The sequence below is a fragment of the Aethina tumida genome, chromosome 7, assembly GCF_024364675.1.
Source record: "Aethina tumida isolate Nest 87 chromosome 7, icAetTumi1.1, whole genome shotgun sequence".
NCBI classification, from domain to species: Eukaryota; Metazoa; Arthropoda; class Insecta; order Coleoptera; family Nitidulidae; genus Aethina; species Aethina tumida.
In genome coordinates, this window is record NC_065441.1 from 5,345,842 (window position 1) to 5,370,414 (window position 24,573).

Below are 24,573 nucleotides of genomic sequence, written 5' to 3' on the forward strand. Positions count from 1 at the left end.
GAATATAAATTTTATTTTCCTTAAAAGTTATGCATTACATACGTGCAGAGTGATATATAATTATATCTAACAATAAACATATTACAATAAAGGAAATTATAGAAATATTCATGTCAACAGTACATAATTATGTAATTTACATACTAAATAAAATAAAATATGAGCACACATCTTGATATGGTAATAGAATATATATGCGGTATAGATAAAACATCTGTTATATACACGGGGTAAATAAAAATGTAGTTCTGATTGAGGTAGTTTGTGAAGGTATATAGAGATCTGCGATTATACTAAATTATAACAATCATACCAATACTTGATTAACAATTAACAAATAATATTCAGTCTTAAATAAAATGGCAAAAAATTAACACAACAATTGGTTCCTGTAGGTAAATCAGACAAATGAAGTTTCAGTTAGGTAGGTAAAAATAAGAGCTAATGGAATGTAGAAATTTTCAGTTTTGAAAGCTAAAAAGGCACGTCCTACGAAAAATTGGTCCGAAATTGTTTGTGTTAAACATAAACTATTCAGTCTTTACATATAAGTTGTTAGTAATAAATAAAATGGTACATCCGTTCAAAAAAATAAATACACCGACTCACCGTGAAAAAATAATGTTTACTCCAAATAATAGCTTGTAGGTGTATTGCATTTTGAATGTTTGTACGTTGCAATTTGTAAATTGCACTTAGGTTAATAATTATTTAAATATATGAGCTGCAATTCATTGAATACGGACTAGACTTTGTCAGTCGTAGCATCGCTTCATTAACAAAACAAACTTTTTGCGAAAAAGTGATGATTCAGTCTAGATGATCACAGCTATTCAAAATCGTCTATTTCGCAAAACAAACTGGCACGAATGTATGTACAGGGTCCCTTAGAGTTGTGTGTCAATTTGATTCATCGAATATATGGCATAGTGCAACTACCATTTATTGAAAGCCATACAAAATATCTAGGAAACGTCCATGATCAACACTAGTATTTTGCAGCTATCACAACATATTTCGTTATCTTTTTGTGTACTCTGTGTACCTTTGAGGTGCTAAAATATTCCAGTGCATACAAATACACTCTGAGAAAATACAATTTTTCAACAATACCGTTAAGTTCAAATTTAAACAATATCTTACAATTTACCTAATCTATTCATGTTAATCCCAAAACCACATTAATAATAATCACATAGATACAACTTTATAAAGAAAATTATAGAGGTCCCGGACGAATGTCGTTCTTAAAAAATCAACAATCTGACAAGCATTCGTCATTAATTTTACAAATAGAAGGCCTCTAACTTTCAGGATTTTCGCCCCTCAGCAGAATTACTTAAAAAAAAAAATTTATTTACATCTTTTTCTCCATCAAAGATAAACTTAACACCGGATTCAACATGTACCTGACCAAAAATAATTTGCTCATCAGTCTCATTTAAAAGTGAAATAATTAATAATCAGTCTTATGAGTTTCTGTTCCTCGAAGTCGGGGAACTTGTAGCAAACTATCGTGAGCTTGGTCAATACACAAAGATCTCGAAGCGATTTGTCCCGGCCCAACGACCGTGGGTCGTTTGAACCGAGCCCTTCCGCAAAGGTTCAATCACATTTGTTCTAATGATCCACAAGCAAAATACGTTGGATTGAACCTTTGGAGGTGGTTACAGATAACTATGTACACATTCTAGGTAGGCACTCGGAGTTTTACGACAACTTAACCTAAAGCAACTTAAAACTATGTTTGAGTACGGGTGGATGAAGGACCACAGTTTAGATATTGCACTGATCAGTCAAAAATGCATTTGAAATTCTTGAAAAATATAAAATATATAGGATAAAACTTAACACTGGTATTAAAACTATGTCAGCAGTTCGTTTTCGTTATCGTAGGTTACCTCGCATTAATTAGTCGGCTTCTTCCAGGCTTACCTCCCGTCGCACTTCCTCCTTGATGGAGTCAATCAACATCTCCTCTTTCTTTATAATCATTTGATTAACAGGCGGCATAATAACTCTGGTCTCTTGTTTCCTTTTAGTCGACAAGTCCTCAACCTGATCCTCATCGTCGTCCCTGTCCCTCTCCGAGCTCCCGTTAGTCTCGCTGTGATGGTGGTCGCTGCCGGGAGCCGGAGACGGAGTCAGACTGCTCTGGCGGTACTTGATCAACGTGGGGCTCGGACTGGGCGATCTGGCCCTGCCGTACGTGTTGGGGCTGGTCGAATTACCGGAAGCTGCGGCGTGAGCGGCCGCTGCAGCCGCCATCGCCGCCAACGCTTCCCTTTCGTCGCCGCCGCGGGAGTCTAGGGCGTGTTGCAGGAAGGTGCTGGCTTCCAAAAGCGCTGAGTTGTTGTTCATCATGCCCTCGTCGCTCTCCGACATGTGACCGCCGTACGGCGATCCGGTACTGTAGGGGAAACACGCGGAACTGCCGTTGCTGCCTCGTTTAAACGGCCTGCTGGTCGTGATGCCCAGCTTCTTCACCTTGTCGTAGAGGGTTCTGGATGGCACCTTGTATTTTCTGGCCGCCTGGAGGGCGGACATGCCGTTCCTTACTGCTTCTATTGCGGACATTATGTCATTTCTGGTGTACTGTTTGTAGCGTTTCCATTCAGGCCTTTGTTGCGGTACGTAGTTGGCAATTCCTGAGGACACGCCTCTCATCTCGTGGCTCAGGGACTGAGGCGAGGATGATGGTACTGCCAGTTTCGATTTGTCTTCTTCGTCGTTGATGTGGGTGAAGTCGGTGTAGGGGGATTGGGCGTCTTCTGACGGTTCGTTTCTCATGTGCTGCAATTAAAATATGATACGTTTAGTAACGGAGCCACTTAGGTTAAGATTTGAAGCTTACCTTAATTCTGTCACGGTCATCGCTTCCATTAGTGTGTTCATTGCTGTCGGGGTGGCATACCAAACTGACTGGTTGGGAGGAATCGGCGTTACCTTGCCCCAAAACGGTCCTCAAAATGGGGGTGTCTCTGTTCATCAACAAACTGGAAAGCTTCTTCCTCTTTAGTGGGGACATATCAGATGAGGCGGCTTCGTAACAACTGCTAAGCATGGCTGCGGCTGCGGTGGCGGCGGCGTGGGGGTGATTAGGCGATGGCACTGATGAAGAATGGGGTGGCAAAGGCAATCCGGGTACTGCCCACAGGGGTAGGTTGGGCATCCTTGAATTATCTACGTTCTTGTTGTTGTTATACATGTAGGGGTTCTTGTACAGGGAATTGGTGGAGTGGGGCGGAGAATTGTTGTTGCTGCTGCTGTGCACCGCATTTTGCATCACCGAGTTGGAGGTGGTGATCGAAGGTGAGTGTTCCAAGTTGTCCTCATCCTTGTCCCTGTTGCGGTTCTCTTCGACAAGTCCTTTAACTTTCAACGCCTCTGCCACTTTCAGCAAGGCGGCGAGTTGGTCTTGGGCTACGTTTACTTCACCTCTGTACATGTACTCGAGGATCGCCTTGATCTCGCAGTACTTGACGTCTTTTAGGACGACGACGGGATGTTTGCAGGGCAAGTCGGTGAACAGGTTCTGAAAATAGGGGGAGCAGGCCGCCAGCACCATTCTGTGGCACTTGATGGGGCTGCCACCCTCGCAGGCCAGAGTCACATCCGTGAAGGCTTCGTTTTGTAACAGCTCGTCGAAAACTGTGAGCAGATTTGATCGGTGGTTGTTCCAGCGCAGACAGTACTGTTGCGCGGCACTCATTTTGTACTTTTTAAGGCCACAGATTTACTGAAACAATAATAAGTTCGATTAGATTCGATGAAACAATCAGCAATGTTTAGCAAACTTTACGAATTGTTAATTTGCGGTAGTCGACCAGAATGGTACGAGTATTTTAGGAAAAATAGGAATATCTTGTGTGTTTAAAATGAATAAACATTTGCACACATATCAATGGTTGCTTACTGCTGATAAAAATTGAAGTACTGCGGTCATGAAACCAGATTTGGCAAAGTTCCCTAATGTCCATCTAATTAATTTGTAAATACCGATAAGAAGATGAGTAACTATCCAATGACGTCTTAATTTGAAGGATTTTTGGCCACCAAACTATTCACGAATCTTATTGCCAATCGCTCCAATTAAAAAACCACAACGTAGGAAATTTTACGAAGGCATTAGCCCGCTCTAATTGTTTTTTAAGGGAACGATTAAAAAACTATTTTCCCATTAATTGCCGTAAACACATTATTTTCGCATTTATCAAAAGTCATTGTTTGCTATTCGCAAGCACCAACAAGATAAAACTCCAGAACAACAAGACCTTCCCGTACCCCAAAAAACCCGATAACGGCCAGCACTCGATAACCATTATCAACCATCAATCCGTAATCCAAAACGTGTTTCCGCAAAACCTAAAACTACGCACCTCTAATGTTTCGTACCCTCCGGGCGCGCACAAACTGAATCAACTAAGACGCACCACTTTTGAACGGCCGGGCTATGTGACAGCGAATAGTGCTAAACTAATAGCAACCCTGTCCCGTTCGGGGATCCGGTCCGTGATTGGCCGACGGTTCACCCCTTCCCGAGTGCGTTCGGACTTTGTAAATTTTCTTGGCTGGCGTAAAAAAAAAAATAGAGGAACGGCGATGGGCTCATTGTTTCGATTTTTATTGTTCTGGGGTTGCGATTGTCTTTTGGTCGGTAACTGTTTATGCATAGTTATAGGGGTAATAAATATTATGGTTTTTTGAGAAGGTGACAGAGATGATTGTGCATGTAAAGTTGAATGGGTTTAAATGTATTAAGTGAGCCTTTTAAATTGGACACTTAAAATTAAAGGCCAAAATACAAAATATTAAGTTGTAAGTTAAAGAAAGAAATGGAGACTAATAACTATTCTTGTATATTAAAAATTATTATCCATAAAATTATATAAAATTAAAATATTAATGATTATTACTTTAATCTTATAAGATATTTTCTGGAATTAAATTTACAGTTTATATTATAAATATTGACAAAAACCAATAAGATATTTAGATAAATGAAGACAAATTCAAAAATATATCATTTATTTATATGAATATAGTGTATAATATAAATATATAGAAAAACCAATAAGTTATTCAGAGAAAAATACAAACAATATTTATTTATAATATTTGATTATTACCGTGTATAGTATAAATATTGTTAATATCTAACAAGATATTTAGATAAATAAAGAAAAAAAAACAAAAATTTTATTTATTTTTATGATTATTTTGATTGGTTGAATTTAAAAACTATTGGCCATTATTAAAATTTGTTAAAAAGAACCTTTATTTTATAAAAAATAGCAAAAATAGTAAAAAATCAATTATTTTTTTTATACACTTCAAATAATTAATTAATTAAACTTTCTAAAAATATAGTTAATTTATAAAATATATATAAAAAAATTATAAAAATTAAATGAATGTTGTGTTGTTTTAAATTCAAAAAAATCAATAATTGTATAAATCAGTTAAAAAAATATTTTCAGTTTGATAAACTGAAAAAATTTTTGCAACTATTGAACCAACCGTACATTTACCAAAAGTCGAATTAATTTTGAAAAAAAAAAAAAATGGGGAAAAAACTGAAAAATTAAAAAATAAAAAAAAATGCAATTTTGTAAACTTACGCAAAGTTTAAATCCAAAAAGGGCACTAGACAATGTTCGTCGATTTCATTTGCACTCACGCGCGTAGTTGCATTCGTAACGTCACGCACCGAAATGAGAAAATTTCGGCCAGGAATGCACGGAGCGGTTTGTTTTCGGTCCTCTCTATGCGTGTGTGTGCGTAACGCACTGCGTGTGTCTCGGCCGTCGCACCGCTTTTGGAGGAGTTTTCGTCAAAACGCGTCGTGGATTTCTGAAAAATGTTTCACGAAACCATGCACTTTTAGTGGGGGTGCACGCCCGTCGACTTCACGCAACTCACGGGGTGAGGGGGTGGCGCCCGGTGGTGGGGCGGGCACGGCGGTCCGCGGGGTGAGGTGCCCGGCACTCGGCTATTTATCTATCGTAGGGCCGAATTGGTCTTGGTCTAGGATCCAGTGACGTGCGATTGTGCGTGATGGTGTGCGTCTTCCTTCGCACGGGACGCAACGGCACAAGAAATTCATTTCACTTTTTATTTATTTCGGGCAGTTTGCTTCGATCGACTGTCACCTGCTGATTTAATGTTTTTTCTTATTTGCAAAAACGCAACGATGAATGAACGGAACAATGAAATTATTTTTTAAAAAAATAACAACAAAAAATTATTTAATATATTAATTATTAAAAGTATAAGGAAGGTATTTTATACCAATTTTTAAATGACCTCATAAACACCTTTCGAAAAGTTGTTTGGTTTTGGTGGTTTTACAAAAACATATTTATTAAATAACAATGTAATGTAAACAAATTGAAGTAAATATTTATAAAAACTACAATTTAGTTTCGGAAGTACCTATACATAAATATATGCATGCCAAATCAATATAATTTAATATAAAATTACCATAATAAACAATTTTTTGATAGATTGTTAATAACTGTACTAAGTAATAATAACATGACAGAACTTCATGTGCTTATGTTATTATTTATGCAAATTTTGAATAATGGTGGATGCGCATATTTCATAAAATGTCAAGTCAAGATAATATATTAAATATGATAATTATTTAACCAATTTACTACTTTCATCTAAATTTGGATCTATTTACTACATTTGTATAATATTATTTTTAATTTTGTTAATAAAATTTAATAAGTTAATTAGAATATATTTAAAAAAAAGAAAAATTTGAATATTCTATAATTACAATTTTATTTTTTTTATAGTTTATTAATGTTAATAAAAATGTTAATAATAAAAATTAAAACTACTTTTTTATAAATTTTATATACATGGATAAACAGAAAATTTGAGAGAATTTAAATGAGAGTTAATATTAAAAAATAATAATACTTTTTATTTTATGTTCGTTGATATTAAAAAAAAATTAGTTAATTAAATATCACACATCGGTTGCAAATATACTTCTCCATTGTGTAACTTTAATATTATTTATTTAAAAATATTAATAAAATAATTTACTAAAAAAATTGCTGGAAAATATTTTTAAAAATAAAAACTTAAATATTCCAAAATTAGAATATTATTTTTTAATAACAAAAAAATTAAATCAAAATAGGAAAATAATATAATTTAAGAAATCTGAATCTTGAAGAATCTGACCGTTTATATTTAAAATATTCATTTTATTTCATGTTTATCGTTATTAAGAAAATATATTCGAAAATTAAAAATTAGACATAGATTGAAAACATTTTAAATATTTTTTGATTGTGTAACTCTAATTTTAGTTATTTAAAAATGTTAATAAATTTAAGAATTTAGCAATAAGATTACTGGAAAATATTTTGAGAAATAAAAAATCTAAAACTTTTTTATTTAATTTTATTTATTTTATTTATTATTTTATTTATTTTATTTATTTTATTTATTTTATTTATTTTATTTATTTTATTTATTTTATTTATTTTATTTATTTTATTTATTTTATTTATTTTATTTATTTTATTTATTTTATTTATTTTATTTTATTTATTTTATTTATTTTATTTATTATTTTATTTATTTTATTTATTTTATTTATTTTATTTATTTTATTTATTTTATTTATTTTATTTATTTTATTTATTTTATTTATTTTATTTATTTTATTTATTTTATTTATTTTATTTATTTTATTTATTTTATTTATTTTATTTATTTCATTTATTTTATTTATCATATATATTTTATTTATTTTATATATTTTATTTATTCGCTATATTGTAAGAAAAATGTGTGGGAATTTTAAAAAATAATTGATATTTTATATTTAAAACAATTATACTTTTTTAACTTATTAACTTATTATTAATTATGAATAAAATTATAATTTTTTGTTTATTACTGTTTTGTTTTTCAATTTTACTTAGGTATTTTCATAAACGTTTAAAAAACAACTGATAACCAATACCATATATTAAAAAAATATATAAATAATAATAAATATTTTTAATGTGTTTCATGATTTTTAAATTATTAACGAAATCGAGAGAAAATATTTTTATGATTATTAAATTTAAAAATCGTTTAATTTGAATTAAACTTTTAATATATTAATATTTTCATTTTAACTATTTTTTTATTCATTAATTTTGCATTTTTATAAATTAAGTTTATATGTATTTCGTTAAATTTATTTTATTTAAGTTATGTACAGTTGATATATTACTATAATTTATTTATATAAAAAGAATAATTTATTTCTGTTCAGTAAATTTCAATAAAATTTGCATTAACAAAATTTTCAAATCATTTTATTAAATTAACAAGTACTTAATTATTAAAAAATAAACTTTGGACCAAGATATTTTTACAAAATTTTTAATAATAACATATAAAATAGGATAAGATTAGTTTTGTACGCCACTGGAAACGCATATTCGCCGGCTCTGTCGTTTGATCGCGTCTCTGTTTCGTTCGCCTATCCCAGACGCATCTATGCGTGTGTAGTAAATTTTGACTAGGACAACCGCGCTTCTAATTAGTGCGTTCGTCTATCGCGCCCGCGGAGAGAGTACAGTTACAGCAAAAACTACACTCCCAAATATAATACAATGTATACCCAGCATCCGGACCAACCAAACATTTCAATATTTACTATTTTGATTTAATTCTATAGTACTACTTTATTATTTTTACAATAATATATAAAACTTTAAGTAACTTGCAAATTATAATAAAAAAATTTGATGTTAATTTGTTAATTAATTAATAAATTTAAAGAATTAATTATGAAATCTTACTAGCATTTCTGTGCCAACTGCACCAATGTTTTAGTGCCAATTATCTTGGGCTGGAAAGTATTGTAAACCAACATTACGAAAAAACTTAATTATGATAATTATAGTATCTGTCCAACCCTCGATGGGCCCTTCGCCGTTTCTCCAAAGGGCAACACCCACCTGTACATCGCCGCACCACGTACCGGAAGCACCTATAATATAAGTTTGACATTATTTTTGTTAACGTTTGTACCGTCTCATTGTATTCAATTAGCCGTAAACAAACACAATTGCGACGTTCCCAAGGTTAATGTTAATTAATGTTAGTGAAACTGACGGGACAAAAGCGGCTCATTTGCAAAATGCATTAAATTATTTTTAATTTTTTTAGTATAATTATGGTGTGAGGGATCAATGGTTTTATATTTTTCTCCGATTATCAGTTTGTTTGTACATTTTTTAAAAAAATCATCTGGTTAAGTTTCTTACCTGATTGCAATAATATTTTATGGAGGTTGTTAAATTTGTGAATAAATTAAAAGAGCTTCTTATATTTTAATTGTTTAAAAAAATGATTTCAAATTCTCTTTATTAAAAGTTCACTCTCAATTTAACCAATTGATATTTTATAGAAGGCACATTACTTTTTAATATTGATTTGTTATAATATTCAGACAATTTTGATTTGAAAAAATATTTTAACATTTACTTATTAAAATAAAATAATCAGAATTGATATTTTATGATTTTACATTTCATACAAATTCTTTAATTTAATGCAAAAATTTAGTTAAAAAAAATATATTTAATTAACAATTAATATCAATATTTTCTATTTAAAATATTTTAACATTTAATTAATTAGTTTTCTTAAAATAAAAATTACATTTTTTTTAATATGAAAAAACAAAAAAATGTAAAAAAAGTAATATAAATTGTGAAACTAAATAAGTAATTTTGAGAGTACCTAATTCTTCAAAAAATGTAATAAAAATTTATAAAAAACATGGTTTTTATGTATTTGATAATAATAATAATAATAATAATATAAAAAGACGAATAATTATTATTATTTTAGTTTGGACAATGTAAAATTCCTTTAAATATTTAAACAGAATAAATTAATAATACCAAATACTTAAAAATTAAATTTTTCTATTTTTATGTAAATTTTAAAACAAATTAAAGAAATAATGTATTTAAATCTAACTGGGAAATTTTTTTTTTTATTTCATTACAAGTAATATTTTTTATGGATGTTGTTAAGTACAATAATAAAAAGCTTTTTTATTTTTTTTTATTTTTAGTCTACAATAAAAAGTTTTTCTATGACATCAACTGGTAGGTATCGAAAAACTTAATCTGGGTTTTTAACGTTTAATATAATTTTCTTTAGATTAACTTCTAAAATTAATTTTATAATAATCTAATTAATCTTTTATTATTGGATCGAAAGGAAAGATCAACTTCAATGAACTCTTCATAACAGTTATATGAAGAAATATCTGGATTATAAGGTGGATGAAGTAGAACTTGCATTTAACATTTTAATGCTTCTTTTGTCATGAAGAAGAACCTCTTTTCTGTTGACTAAAGAAGCTCATCTTTGAAAAGTTTTTATGAACTTGGTCCACCATAAAGTCATCAAAATCTTTCTTGGGTTAAGAGTTTTTTAATATTGTTGCACCAGATTTACCAGACCATTGTCCAGAATGACGAAAATTGTTGTAATCAACCCTTTCTAATTTCTAATACAACAATAATATTAATTATACACTTTATTAATAATTTAAAAAATTTTATAAATATCTAATATTTACTAGTAGTAAATTAATTTTTTTTCTTAATATATTAATTTTTGAAATTCAATTGAAGTTTTAAGCTTTTTTAATTTTAGTTTTGTTTGGGCTTTTTAAATTGTATTAAGTTTTGGGCAGAAATTTTTGAAAAAAAAAAATACGTGCATAAACTTGTATAATTCTCAGAAATAGTTTCTAAATTAAATTATACTACTTATCTTAATATTTTCTCATTAGAATTAAATACGCATTTAAACTTAAAAAATGCATTTTTTAAGTGTTTTTAATGTTAATGAACTTTATGAAATCTCCAGATAATTTATAATATATTAAGAATTAATTTGCAATCTACTTAAAAATAATTGAGTAACAGTTTTCGAACTTGTTTTATGAATTTTAACATGTCAGTTCAACCAACTTTTATCTCGACTAATTAACTTTTATCTAATTCATGGATAAAATATAATTTTGCATAATTGAATTAACCATAAAATGCCTAATTCAACAAACTTCCTACATTTTTTTTCTTAATTGGTCGTCCAAAGCGAAGAAGTGCAACGTTATCACCAAAAAACCGTTTCCTTTATGACCAATCGAACTTCGCATAGACATTAACGCGGCAAACAAACGGCAACGACAAAAAAAGGAACGGTTTTTCCATGTGCTTAATTGCATCAGATAGTGAAGTAGACATTTAGCCCCGCGTCCGCCCCAGTCACGTCAAAATTGAATTGAACAAATGACCGGCTTTTTTTTCATCTTTTCGTTTAATAATTGATTGAAAAACGGTGCGCGATCATCGGCAACAGCCCACCGACACGTTTATTGGCAAATTGCGACAAAGGGTGTACGTTAATGTGCGACGGACGTTGCGCAAAACGTTCTAATGGCAAATAAACCACCCCGTTTTCTTGGCGCGCAACGGTTGATGAATTATTTAGCGTGTTTTGGGCAACCGTTCATCGATTGGCCGATTCCGAACTGCAATTCGTTCGTAAAAAATAATGAAGATGTTCATCGGATGGAAATTAATTGGAAATTGGGGATGTGCGGATGTAAACGGGGCGTGGAGGAGGCACCGCCACAGAAAATGCATGTGCCAGCGCACAAAACCGGACGGCCTTGGCCAGAGGAGCCGCACTTAACTTTTTCGTGGGTTCTTTACACTTTGATAGAACTGTGTTGGCGTACCCTCTCCCTCTCTTCCGCCACCTTGCACACACTGTGGGGTCACAATGACTATTTTACTTTGGTTTATCGCCGTTTTCTGTATGTTTAATTGCACGTGTTGGCCGTAGGTGTTACGGGAACAAGAACGGCATTTACAAAACCAGATGGTAAAAAATTATTCAAATTTTTATTTTTGGGTCTAAGAGAGTGAAGATAATAATGTAAAATCTAACATACAAATAAATTGCCTGGTTTGTTTATGAATTTAGAAAAATCAAAAGTTGTTAAACATTTCTCTTTTTAAATTTAAAATTTTCAATATTTGACGATTTTATAATCATTATTATAGTATAAACACTATTAATTCTAAGATAAGTTAATTGTAATTCCTATTTTTGAATTTTGAAATGCTCATCATCCACTTTTTTAAATTTAAAATTTTCAATATTTGACAGTTTTATAATTATTAACAAACTGTAAACACTCTTAATTAAAAAAAAACTGCAGAATTCTAGTGAGTAGTGATTCCTATTTTTGAATTTTGAACAACGAAAAATTCTTTAACATCTGTCTTTTTAAATTTAAAATTTTCAATATTTGAGTTTTATAATTATTAATAAACTATAACCACTATTAATTAAAAGAAACTATGGAATTCTAAAATAAATTAATTGTAATTCCTAATTTTTGAATTTGAAAAGATCAAAAATTCTTTTACATTCCCCTTTTTAAATTTGAAATTTTTAATAATTGACGATTTTATAATTATTAATAAACTGTAAATACTATTAATTAAAAGAATCTATGGATTTGTAAGATAAATTAATTGTAACCCCTAGTTTTGAATTTAGAAAGATCAAAAGTTCTTTATCATCTACCTTTTTAAATTTGAAATATTTCACAGTTTTATAATTTTTATTAACTGTAAACAAACACTCTAAATTAAAATAAACTGTGGAATTCAAAACTAAATTAATTTTAATTCCTATTTTTGTATTTGGAGAGATCAAAATTTCTTTAACATCCACCTTTTTAAATTTGAAATTTTCAATATGTGACAATTTTATAATTATTAATAAACTGTAAACACTATTAATTAAAAGAAGCTATGGAATTCTAAAATAAATTAATTGTAATTCCAATTTTTGAATTTGGAAAGATCAAAATTTCTTTAACATCCACCTTTTTAAGTTTGAAATTTTCAATAATTGACCATTTTATAATTATTAATAAACTGTAAATACTATTAATTAAAAGAATCTATGAAATTCTAAGATAAATTAATTGTAACTCCTATTTTTGAATTTAGAAAAATCAAAATTTCTTTAACATCAACCTTTTTAGCATCCACATTTTTAAATTTCAATATTTGACAGTTTTTTAATTATTAATAAACTGTAAACACTCTTAATTAAAAGAAACTGTGGAATTCTAAGATAAATTAATTGTAATTCCTATTTTTGAATTTTGAGAAATGAAAAATTCTTTAACATGTTTTTTTTTTTTTTTAAATTGAAATTTTCAGTATTTAACAGTTTTATAATTATTAATAAACTATAAACACTATTAATTAAAAGAAACTATGGAATACTAAAATAAATTAATTGTAATTGCTATTTTTGAATTTGAAAAAATCAAAATTCCTTTAACATCAACCTTTTTAAACTTGAAATTTTCAATATTTAACGATTTTGTAATTATTAATAAACTATAAACACTATTAATTAAAAAAAATTATGGAATTCTAAGATAAATTAATTGTAATTCCAATTTTTGAATTTTGAAAAACGAAAATTTCTTTAAAATCTGTCTTTTTAATTTTGAAATTTTCAATATTTGACAGTTTTATAATTATTAATAAACTGTAAACTTTATTTATTAAGTTAAGATAAATTAATTATTAAACTACTATCTTTGAATTGAAAGATTAAAAATACTTTCTGACATTTAAAATTATAAATTTTCATTATTTGACGATTTTATAATTATTAATAAACTGTTAATACTCTTAATTAAAAAGAAATTATGTAATTCTAAGATGAATTAACTTTGAATTCAGAAATTGGAGTTGCCATTAATTTTTCTTAGATTTTCAATTTTTTAAAACTGAGAGTTTTAAGATAATTTGAAGAAACAAATCCTACAGTATATTTGCCCCAATTACATTCAAAAATAGGATAATTAAGATTTAAAGGGTAGATGATAAAGAATATTTTTGTTTTCAAAAACAAACAAAAGTTCAATTCAATATTTTTGCAATTTCCTAAGACACCACTAAACTAAAAATTCTGCATGTTTTCGTCCAATAAAACCACACGGACAATCCGTCAAAACGTGACATGTGCTTTTTGTCAATTATTTAGTGCGCCATTTACGAAATTTACCCTCAAAAACGGGCCCACGACACACAAAATATACGAGCCATAAGTTCCGAACTCACCCCCCTGAAACGTTATAATTGTGGGGGGTTTTCGTTTCTGCATTCTGCAACCGAATGTTATTATCAGGAACCAGGTATCGGGCACGCGAATCGGATGCGTGTTTTCGGGCCCCGAACATGCATGCAAACTAGCCCTATCTAACTTATATCCAACCCCCGCAATGATACCTCGCCACTTCGGTTATGAAATGTTAACGGGGAAAATGGGAGAGTCAATTTCTGGAGTAAACATCTTCCGTGCACACAATGAAAAATTGTTCAAATAAGTGGTACCATAATTATATGGTGCTTCCAAGGAATTACATGTGTTTCGTGTCCCGAGGCTCTAACTGTCGAAGATGTATCACGTCTTAATTCCACCCATCAGTAGCCGGTAATTAATTATAGTACCAGCAGTAGTAGGTACCGGTATCGTTTCGTAAACACGATGACTTACGCACGATGAAATCTAAAAGATATTGTCCATCAAACTCGACTCTCGTATAAATATTTACGATACAATTGTAAACAAGCAATGCCACAACAACAGGATTATAACCACTCTATTGTTGGTGTTACAGAATCGAACAAAACCGATATGTCGATGCGATGTTTATTTACAAGTTGTGAATAAAATAGGAAGAAATATTCTTTTATGATAACAGTAAATTTACGGATCTGGTGAAATTACAGCAGGTACCAACGCCACCGTGAAATGGCTACGTGTAAATGGTACCTCTTTTCTAGATTTTGTGTACAAATTTAGAATATAATTCTTCTAAAGTGTACATTTTAAAAAGTCGCTGTTAAAAAGAATTAAGGAATTCCCCTTTTTAAAATTAAAAATTTATTAATGAATATTCAGAAGTAGAAATCTTAAAACTGACCGAAATTCTAAGATAAATTATTAGTAACTCACATTTTTGAATTCATAAAGATAAAAAAGTCTTTAATATATGATGAATCTCGATCAAAATTTCATTGGACATTAAGGAATAATTGTTGAATAAAAAGAAGTTTGAGATTTTTTAAATTTGGTTTCAGGGATCTCAATATTGAGGTATTTTTAATTGTAATGAATACTTTACCCAATTTTTTCGTTCAGAGCAACAGTTGTGTCAGAATTTATAATTGTATTAAATTTAAAAAACGTTAATTCGAGTTAAATCGATCATTTTTCCACCTCGTTTTATAAATTTTTAAATGTCGCCTTTCAACGCCTGACGAAACCTCAAAATTCCGGAATGATGAAAAATTGATCAGTCGGTTTTATTTATGAAACGGTATTGCGTGGTTTGTATTTTTACAACGGTTATTAGAAACCCGTGGAGTAGCGTTTGATTAATTATTAACCGAACAAGGTATGGAGCAAATGATGACCCATTTCATTTTACTGATTTTCCACCGTTGTAGAATAATGAGTCGTCCATTAAATATGTACGTGAAAATTTTCGGTTTGCCGTAATTGTTACCGGGTGAATTTTAATTCGGTCGCCTCGTGGTGTCTTATATTAATAGTCACCAGATTGTGGAGGTCAAACGCGGTTCCACAAAAACTTATCGGTTAATAATTGGTTGCTATTATTCGGATGATTAATGGTATTATCGTTGCGTTAACCGGGTACAAGTGCACTTTTATCTGTTATTCGTGAAATAAACACGAGAAGCCCGAAAACCGTTACTCCCCGATTTTTCCGGTCTGCCAGAGAATGACCGATAACACGAAACAAAAAATCATTTAGAAGATTGAACACGTATCGGGGAATGTTTAGGTACCGTTCGCCTTATGGAATGTCACATGCGATAAACTATATCAAAATATATAGAATTCAACAGCCGATGACCCCTTCAACGTTCTGTCCGTAAATCATCATTTTAAACTGGCCATAGCTGTGGGTGAAATTGTCGATTCGCTCGTTTAGCCCTTTCAAATCGTAAATCGCACGAAAAATCACTTGTTATGGCCCATTTTTACATCGGTCCATGGTGTTTTGATAAAGATACATGATGTGTGATGTATTAGCTAGTCCATTTCAGTTTTATGGGTGGCTTGCCTTAACTGGGCCTTTAGGATTTGGGAACTGTTTACGAGTGTCGAAAGATTAGGGTGTTTTATCGTATACTATATATAAGGGATAATCGTCCAAATCGATTATCAAATGAATAGGCCGATTCTGATCTAGATTTTCCATTTTGATTTTCGATTTTTTAGTTATTTTATTTTAAATATATTATTTTTTATATTTTTTAATTAAATTTAAAGACAGTCAATAGCTTTTTATATAAATTCTAATTAAATTATTTCAGAAAAATTAAGAGAAAATAATTATTTAATAATAAATTAAGAAACATAATTTTAAATTATTTTTTTATGGCTAAAAAAGTATAAACAATTTTCTATCAGTTGTTTGAATCTGCATGTTATAACTATTTTTCAATCTTATTGCTTCAATAGACTCAAATATTTTCTGAAATTCGGTTTCTAAAGATAATCTTCTATCAAGAATTTTATAAATTCAAGAACTTTAAACAGATCTGAAAACAAAAATTTCTTTTAATTTTTCAACTAAATAATCTTTCTATCTAAGTAAATTTTTGTTCTGAAGGGACAACTCCTATTTTAAATTCGTTTTTTTATTTAATTTTGTGTAAACTAAATTGTAAACTAAGAAATTCAAAAAATGTAAAAGTGAAGATTAGATTAGATTAGAAGATTGAACTCCTATTTTTGAGTTTAAATAGAACAAATGTTCATGAAGATCTGTTTTTTAAAATTTAAAATTTGTTATCCACAAATTGTAAAAATCTAAGATAAATTTAAATAAAGCACATATTCAGTAACATATGTTTTATAAAATTCAAAATCTACAAAATTTTCAGATTATACAATTAGTGATAAAATGGTTTCAAAAAATTGTTAAAAATGAAGATAAATGAATTACAACTCTTGAATTTAAATAGAACAAATGTTCTTTAAGATTTTTAATTTCAAATATTTAACATTTGACATTTTTATGAGTGTCCATAAATTGTAATTTTTAATATTTATAAAAAACGTAATTTTTAAAATTTAACATCTTCAAAATTTATTTGCTTTTTTATGATTATCAACAAATTGTAAACTCTAATATATTTTAAAAACTGTGCTAATGTAAGATAAATGAATGACAACTATAATATTTTTGAATTTAAATTGAGCAAATGTTTCTAATATCTGTTTTTATTTTTAAGTATTTAACATTTCACATTTTTATAAGAATCCGTAAGTTGTAAATTCTAAAAATTTAAAAAATTGTAAAAATGGAAAATATTCTTTTATATCTGTGTTTTAAAATGTTAAATAATTGATAATTTTATAATTATTAACGGTTTAAAAAGGCTGTTTAAATGAATTGCTTGGAATCTTAAAGAGATAAAAATTAAATAACAAAAGAAAAACTTTTGATTACATATTTGATGAAATATAAATTTTCTGACATTTTGTTTGTTGTTAATTTTAGATTAGATTAGATTTATTTTTAATCATTCTAAGTCAGAACTTTTAACTTATATCCTATTATATCCATAGAAAATATTTTCTCAATTTCAACTACCAAAGAAATTTTATCGAAACTTTAGTTCCAACTGTCTGTTGCTTATTTTTATGACTGCAAAATATTCTTTAAATAGACCTGAAAATAAAAAGTGTAATGTCTTTCCAACCGACTCTCTCAGTAATCAGATTATTCCATTAAACTTTTAATTTGAAGGAAATTAGACCGCCAATCAATTATTGGAAATTGGCAGTAAAAGGGTGATTTAGCGGTAAAGCCAGGATCTGAGAAAATTCCAATCTTTGAGTTCTTTTCACACCTTCAACCTCTTTTGTCCCTCTTCATTATTCCATTCCAATTACCTTTGACCCACAAACCCATCAGCGCAATCATCCTTCAATGCGTTATCAAACATTCCAACAGTAAAATCGCCCTTATATCACCCCCACCCCCTACGTGACGGTCATTTCCAATACTCAAATGAATAATTCCGTCCGATCCAATAATAGCCGGACCGTACACCATTGCCGATACACGTGCGGTGTATTAATAATATTCGTAATTGTAATGTTTATGCCTATATTTTACCCCCGATGTCCGGAACAGGAGACACGCAACCCGTGCGTCATTTTCGCTCTTTTCGACCGCCATGCCAAATCGATACCGATGAATATTTCACCGCCACGCACCTGTGCAACTCCCTCATTTTATTTAATTTTTTAAGGGGGCCAATTTGCTATTTTTTATAACTATAATCGGTGTCGCAGCGCATACGAATGTGGCCTAATTGTGACAGGTTAATTAAAACACTTGATCGATTGCCATTTAGTTGATTGTTCCCACCCCCCAAATATATGTGTAAGAGCCAAACAGAATAGCAATAACAAATCGATTTCCATCGGCATTAAAAGTGTTTGTACCGACTGCCATTCTCTATTTCCATACAATTAATAATCGATATTGTGCGTGTTTCGAAGCGAATGCCTGCTCGTCCTTTCCGTTGCCATTAAAAACCAATAACGCGATCGTAATTGCGAAAGTTGATTCCGTTCCAAATGCGGGAATGTCAAGACGTAGATAAATAATTGTCGGCGGACGTACACGAAACTGGGGTTGTTGATGGATCAATTAAGTTTTTTTCCCCGTCGAACGTTATCGTAAATTGTAAATTTTAATGCGACTATGTGTGGGATTTCGATTTGGACGGACGACAAAGTTCACAAAGTCATAAGGCGATAACGGAACGGCGTAAAACAACGTTCTCAAGATGTCACCGGATGCGGATAAATGCTTGGGCAAATAATGGACACATTGTTCGAAATTTTAGCACCCTGTGTTAAAAAAGCAGGGACTTAAACATTTTGTTATTCGTAACTGTGACCTGGAGCTGAAGCAGATGAAATTTCTTCATCCGGAATGTGGCCCACAATACAACTCAATTGCTTGATGATTTAATTAAATTGTAATGTATGGATTTCGTTATCTTCCCCACAAATAAAATTAAGATCGTCCGATACCAATTTGAATTCAATCACTTTCCATTTAAAACGATGTTGAAGTCGAGGTGTGTCCCATTTCGACACCGTCTTCTCATTCCCAAGATAATTTAAGAATTGTTACAGTAAATATTTTGTTTAAATAACTGACCTTCTCAGCAAATCACCAACATCCACTGATAAATTGATAAAATGCACTGACACAGAAATTTGAAGCTGGCGTTTAGATTGAAATTAAGTCATCTTTTGCACTATTTGCAGACTAATAATAGGTATGTCCTCGAATCTGTAATATGGAATAACACATTTATCGTTTATCATTCCGTTATCGTGTTCGCATACATTTCCTGAAAACATCTAAATAGGTTACAGAGTGTTTCAGTCAAAACAAGCGAATTCTGGGAATGACACACCACAACGTTCATTTTCTTGGTTTTATTCTTGTTTTGTGTTTTTTGGTTTCCTATTTGTCAGGGTTGAAAGAGATTAACTTTATTAATAAATACTTCAATTTAATAAAAACAACATATTTAACTTACATGATGAAAAAAGTTCAATTAGTCTAAACAAAATTCTAATTCTGAAGATTAGACAAAAATTTAATGAAGATTTAATTTCTATAGTTGTTGGAATTGGATCAGTTGATTCTGATCATGATTTTATATTATGATTGAATGGAATGTTTTCTCCCATTATATTTTTCCATTAATTATATATAAAATTTTGATTAAGACAATTTTATCATGTCCTATAATCCCAAAAATCTTAATTTGTCACATTCTCAACAAATTATTTGAGAAAAATTAAGAAATGCTTTTAAATTAAATATTCTGTGAAAGATAAATAATATAATATAAAATGAAATATAAATAATAAATATTAAATAATAAAGTATAAACATGTTTCTTCTAATTTTGGTACTTACAACCATTAATTTTCTATCTAATTAACAAAAATATTTTCTAAAATTTGACTTCTAAAGATAAATTTTTGTCAAAATTTTAGTTTCATCTTTTTGCTTTCTACTTTTAATAACTTTAAAAATGTTATTTAAATAAATCTGAAAAGAAAAAAACAAATGCCACTCTTTAATCATTTTAATCATCTTATTTCTCTTCTAAACTTTTGAAGAAAGAAAGAAGATAAACACTTTCGAATTTAAAATGGGAAAAATCTCCATTAATATGTGCTTTTTTAAAATATAAAATCTTTAATATTTGACTATTTTATAATGATCCAGAAATTGTAAACTCTAATAAATTAATCTAATCTAATAATTAACAAAAATTCCACACCCTTCTTTTTTCCTTATTTAAGTAGACCTGAAAGCTGCGAATTCTTCAACCACAAAAGTCTTTCTTAATATCCTTATTATTGCCATAGCTTTTCATTCGAAAGAAAAGGTAACCTGAGATAGTGTGATTTTCGCCTATTTCCCAAAAAACACCCTGTAAATGATACCGTTTAGCAACAACAAGGCAGGATTATGCGTAACGCACCATATTTTTTCGCATTGGCCCGTTGATAAACTTGTTTGTCAGTAAATTCAAGGATATTTCCTAATCAAATTGTAAATAGATTGAAGGATGCACATCTCCATAACTGCATTCAATCTGTGTCGCCAATTAAGCAACTGTCTCGTCCCTTTTGTTTGAATTAATTTATAATTTGATAGTGTTTTTTTTAGTGCGTCTGAGGAGCTAGATTACCGGTTTGTTTGTATGCAAATTTACAGATTACTATAATATTTTCGTCATTCGTTTTCAATTAACAACAATTGTGGTATTTGTATTTATCCACGATAACATTAAGGATCATTAAATGATCGATACCTAAAATTGTTATTTCCTGCTGTTAATTTATTATATAGTGATAGGCAAATATTTTATTGGAATGTTTCTAGTGTTTGACAAGTGTTTTTAGTTTATAGCTTTATTTATTTTGCCAGTAAATTAGTAATTTTTTAGTCTCAGGTTGTTGATCTTTAAGGTATTTTTCTGGAAAAGACTTACATTGGTATGTTTCTATCAGGTTAATTAACGAACAGGCAAGTCAAAATTTATGGAAAGATGTGATGTGCAAAAAGCTGTGATTGGTTGATTTTTTTTATACAATAGAAGGTTACTAATCAAAATAAAGGATGTGATAAATTTCTAGAAAAGAATTCCTCATAACAAAATTTTTAAAACGAAGATTTCAATTTTAAAACTTTAACATTGTCAAATTTTGAAATTCAGTATCAAATATATTCTTCAAAAACGTATTTTAATCAAAATAAAGGATGTTAAGGACATATATTTTCATGATAAACTACCAGAAAATAATTCCTCAAAACAAAATCTTTAGAAATGTAGATTTCAATTTTAAAATTTCTGAGTTATGAAAGAAATATACAAACCAGAAATCAAAAGTGTAATATTATCAAATTTTGAAATTCAATACTAAAAAACATACACTTATCAAAATAAAGGACAAATAATTTAATGTTAAGCTACTAGAAAAGAATTCCTTACGACAAAAGCTTTGGAAATGAAGATTTCAATTTTAAAACTTCAGAATTATGAAAAAAATATATTAAAATCAGAAATCAAAACCTTAATATTATCAAATTTTTACATTCGTTACCAAATATACTCTCTAAAAACATGTTCTAATCATAATTAACTATTATTTTAAACAATTCTGGTCATGTTTTACATTTCTTCTTTAATACCCCAAAAAATTAAGAATTCTAATTGTATGCTCAATAAACTGTGAAATTAATTAACTCTAGTTAAATTGATATTTTATATATTTTTTGTTTAAATAACTAATAAAACTTTTTTCAGAATTCTTAATCTGATTAATGATCATTGAATGATCAATACTTAAAATTTCCTGTTGTAAAGTTTTATTGGTGTGTAATAATATTTTTTTAAACTAGGTTAATTAATGATCATGCAAATAAAACTGTGATGTACAAATTGATAAAATAAATATTAATTTTAGTATACCATTCCATTGAATAGAATTAAATTCTTGATTGATGAAAAATACACATTAATTGGTTATAAAACTGTTTATTTTTATCTTAAAGCTCTGATTCATTGAATTTTTATACAAGTAGACTAATCAAAATAAAGGATGTTAATGACAAATATTTTAATGATAAGTTACTAGAAAAGAATTCCTCACAACAAAAGCTTTCGAAATGAAGACTTCAATTTCAAATCTTAACCAAAACATTAATAATATCGAATTTTGAAATACGATACCAAATATACTCTTTAAGGGAAAAACATGTTTGTTTTGATGAATTCTGATGAATCGTTATTTTTAATCAAACAGTGATGTAATCAATACGTTTTAAATTTCTGCTGAATGCACCAATTTCAAACGGCTTGTTTATTGTTCAACTTGACGAGATTATCTTTGTTTACTAATGCAACTGGCGTTGCAAACTAACAATATTGCTTCTGGATTGTTCTCTATCATTGATCTAGCATCATTTTAACTGACGACTCAGTCATAAATCGTGTACAATGAGCTCTGACAATATCATAAACAGAGGGAGAGTTAGTTTAAAAGGTCCAAGAAGTGAGTCAATTGGTGAATCAAAGTATAATCGTATGAAGACTACTGAGAAGCCGCTAATATCGTAGGAAGACAACAATTTATTGCATCTCCCCATCGGAATCTTGCCATGAACTGATTCTTTTTGGTTGTTTTTAGAAGTTAACTTGATGAAAACTAATTATTTTCGTTTCCAAGTTGCTAATGAATAATATTGTTCTCAAATTGTTTACTGTGGCAGATTATTTTTGGATAATGATTGATGAGATAAAGAGTCTGGTGGAAGCAAGCTCGCATCCCCCCAAACAGTATCATTCCTTTAAATGCTAAAACTTACAAAACAGGAAAGCGATACGCAAAAAACGAGTGGTAATCCTCGGAACGTGCACAGCACTAAACCGTCGGTACTAGCGAAAAAAAAAAAAGAAGTTCGCGCACGGCCTTGACTGTGGAGAAGCGTGCGGGGCACCAGATCGCGAAAACGCGCGTTCGCATAATAATATAACGGTCCGTCGCGCCGACCTACCCTAAGGATATTGCACTTGGTCGTGTCGCTGCGTGTCATTATCCTGACCGGCGGCAAGTTCGCAAAAGTTGCGCGGGGCCAGAAGAACGGGCCCCCGCGGCCGGCCGGAGGAGCCCGTGTGCAAAAACGTGGCGAGGGGCGCCATCTCGTAGCCCGGCCATTCGGCGGATTATTCGCGATTCGGTCGCCATGGTCTCCGCATTCGCGAACCGAAACGGGTCCTCGCCAAATGTAGTGGAGCCGTCGCGCGAGGGAGGCTGCTCCTGCCGTCGCTCCCGCCTGCCGCTCACCTTCTCGTTCGGATGATATCCTGCGATGCGACGGTTCTCGTCGTTTTTGATCTTCCTTGTTCGTTTGTGTTTTTGGTTTTTTATTAATTGTGATTGTGGTGTTTTTGTGTGTTGTGTGATTTCGTTCGGTCTCAAGGACCTATCTGTTTGTGTACGCGAAATTTGGTCCTTCGTGATGGGGATAATCGTCTTTCAATTAGGCACGATTCATCCCATTTTTTCTTGATGTATTAAAAATTGCAAAAAGTTTAATTTTCTTTGACAAGATCAGACGATGTTCTTTTGAATAATTAAATTAATGGATGGCTGATTTTTTCTTTCATCCAAGGTTATATTGATTATTTTACGTTTTTGTGTACGCCAATTTAATGCTTTGATGGTTTAATAAATTCTCTTTCATATTATGTCCTTTACAATTGATAATTATAATTATGTCTGGACTCAGAACCTTCGTTTTAATTTATGTGGATGGAGTATCATTATAAATTAAAATTAGCTAAAATATTTTCTTACTTAGTTACAAATAAAAAACATATATAGGGGATTCCTTGAAATAAAATAAATTAAGGTTAAGCTCAGGATTTAATTAAACTAATATTATTATTACAATTTTTAGACAAATTATTATTATTATTTTAAACGGAGAAAATTACATTTTATTGCAACTCAAGTGTAATAAATTTTCAAATTCTGAATTTTTTTCTAGGAATATTTTCTATTTAAATAATTAATTCAGAAACGTCTAATTTTTTTGACTAATTTGTGAAATATTTTTCTCTATTTTATTGTAATCAGTTTGATAATTCATATCTAATAAATTAATAAATATCTATGATGACTACCCATCATTTTAATAATCCTTGTTAATTTAAATGCTCTATTATAATACTCTTTAATATTTTAATATTTGGTTAATTTGTTGTATCTTAAGGAGAAATTAATTTTTAACTATTACTTTACTGTTATTAAAATTAAATT

General features: G+C 29.9%; 1 protein-coding gene across 3 annotated transcripts; it reads right to left on the reverse strand.

The window, feature by feature from the left end:
• Positions 1-23,153, reverse strand: LOC109598399 (protein tramtrack, alpha isoform). 3 transcript variants are annotated; one of them, XM_020014307.2, is made up of 3 exons: positions 23,117-23,153; positions 2,855-3,739; positions 1-2,793 (listed from the first exon to the last, which is right to left on the reverse strand). In XM_020014307.2, exons 2-3 carry the CDS (start codon positions 3,710-3,712, stop codon positions 1,912-1,914), a joined length of 1,740 nt encoding a protein of 579 aa, XP_019869866.2. In that variant the 5' UTR covers positions 3,713-3,739; positions 23,117-23,153; the 3' UTR covers positions 1-1,911. The 3 variants fall into 3 exon arrangements, with proteins under 3 accessions (XP_019869866.2, XP_019869864.2, XP_019869865.2); XM_020014305.2 differs by lacking the exon at positions 23,117-23,153 and adding an exon at positions 5,622-5,863; XM_020014306.2 differs by lacking the exon at positions 23,117-23,153 and adding an exon at positions 4,380-4,471.
• Between the last annotated feature and the right edge of the window lie 1,420 nt (positions 23,154-24,573).

Coding starts and splice junctions, on each gene's coding strand:
- LOC109598399 (XM_020014307.2), bottom strand. CDS start 3,712: ATGAGTGCCGCGCAACAGTACTGTCTGCGCTGGAACAACCACCGATCA. Junction 2,794..2,854: donor ATGACCGTGACAGAATTAAG/GTAAGCTTCAAA, acceptor TTTTAATTGCAG/CACATGAGAAACGAACCGTC.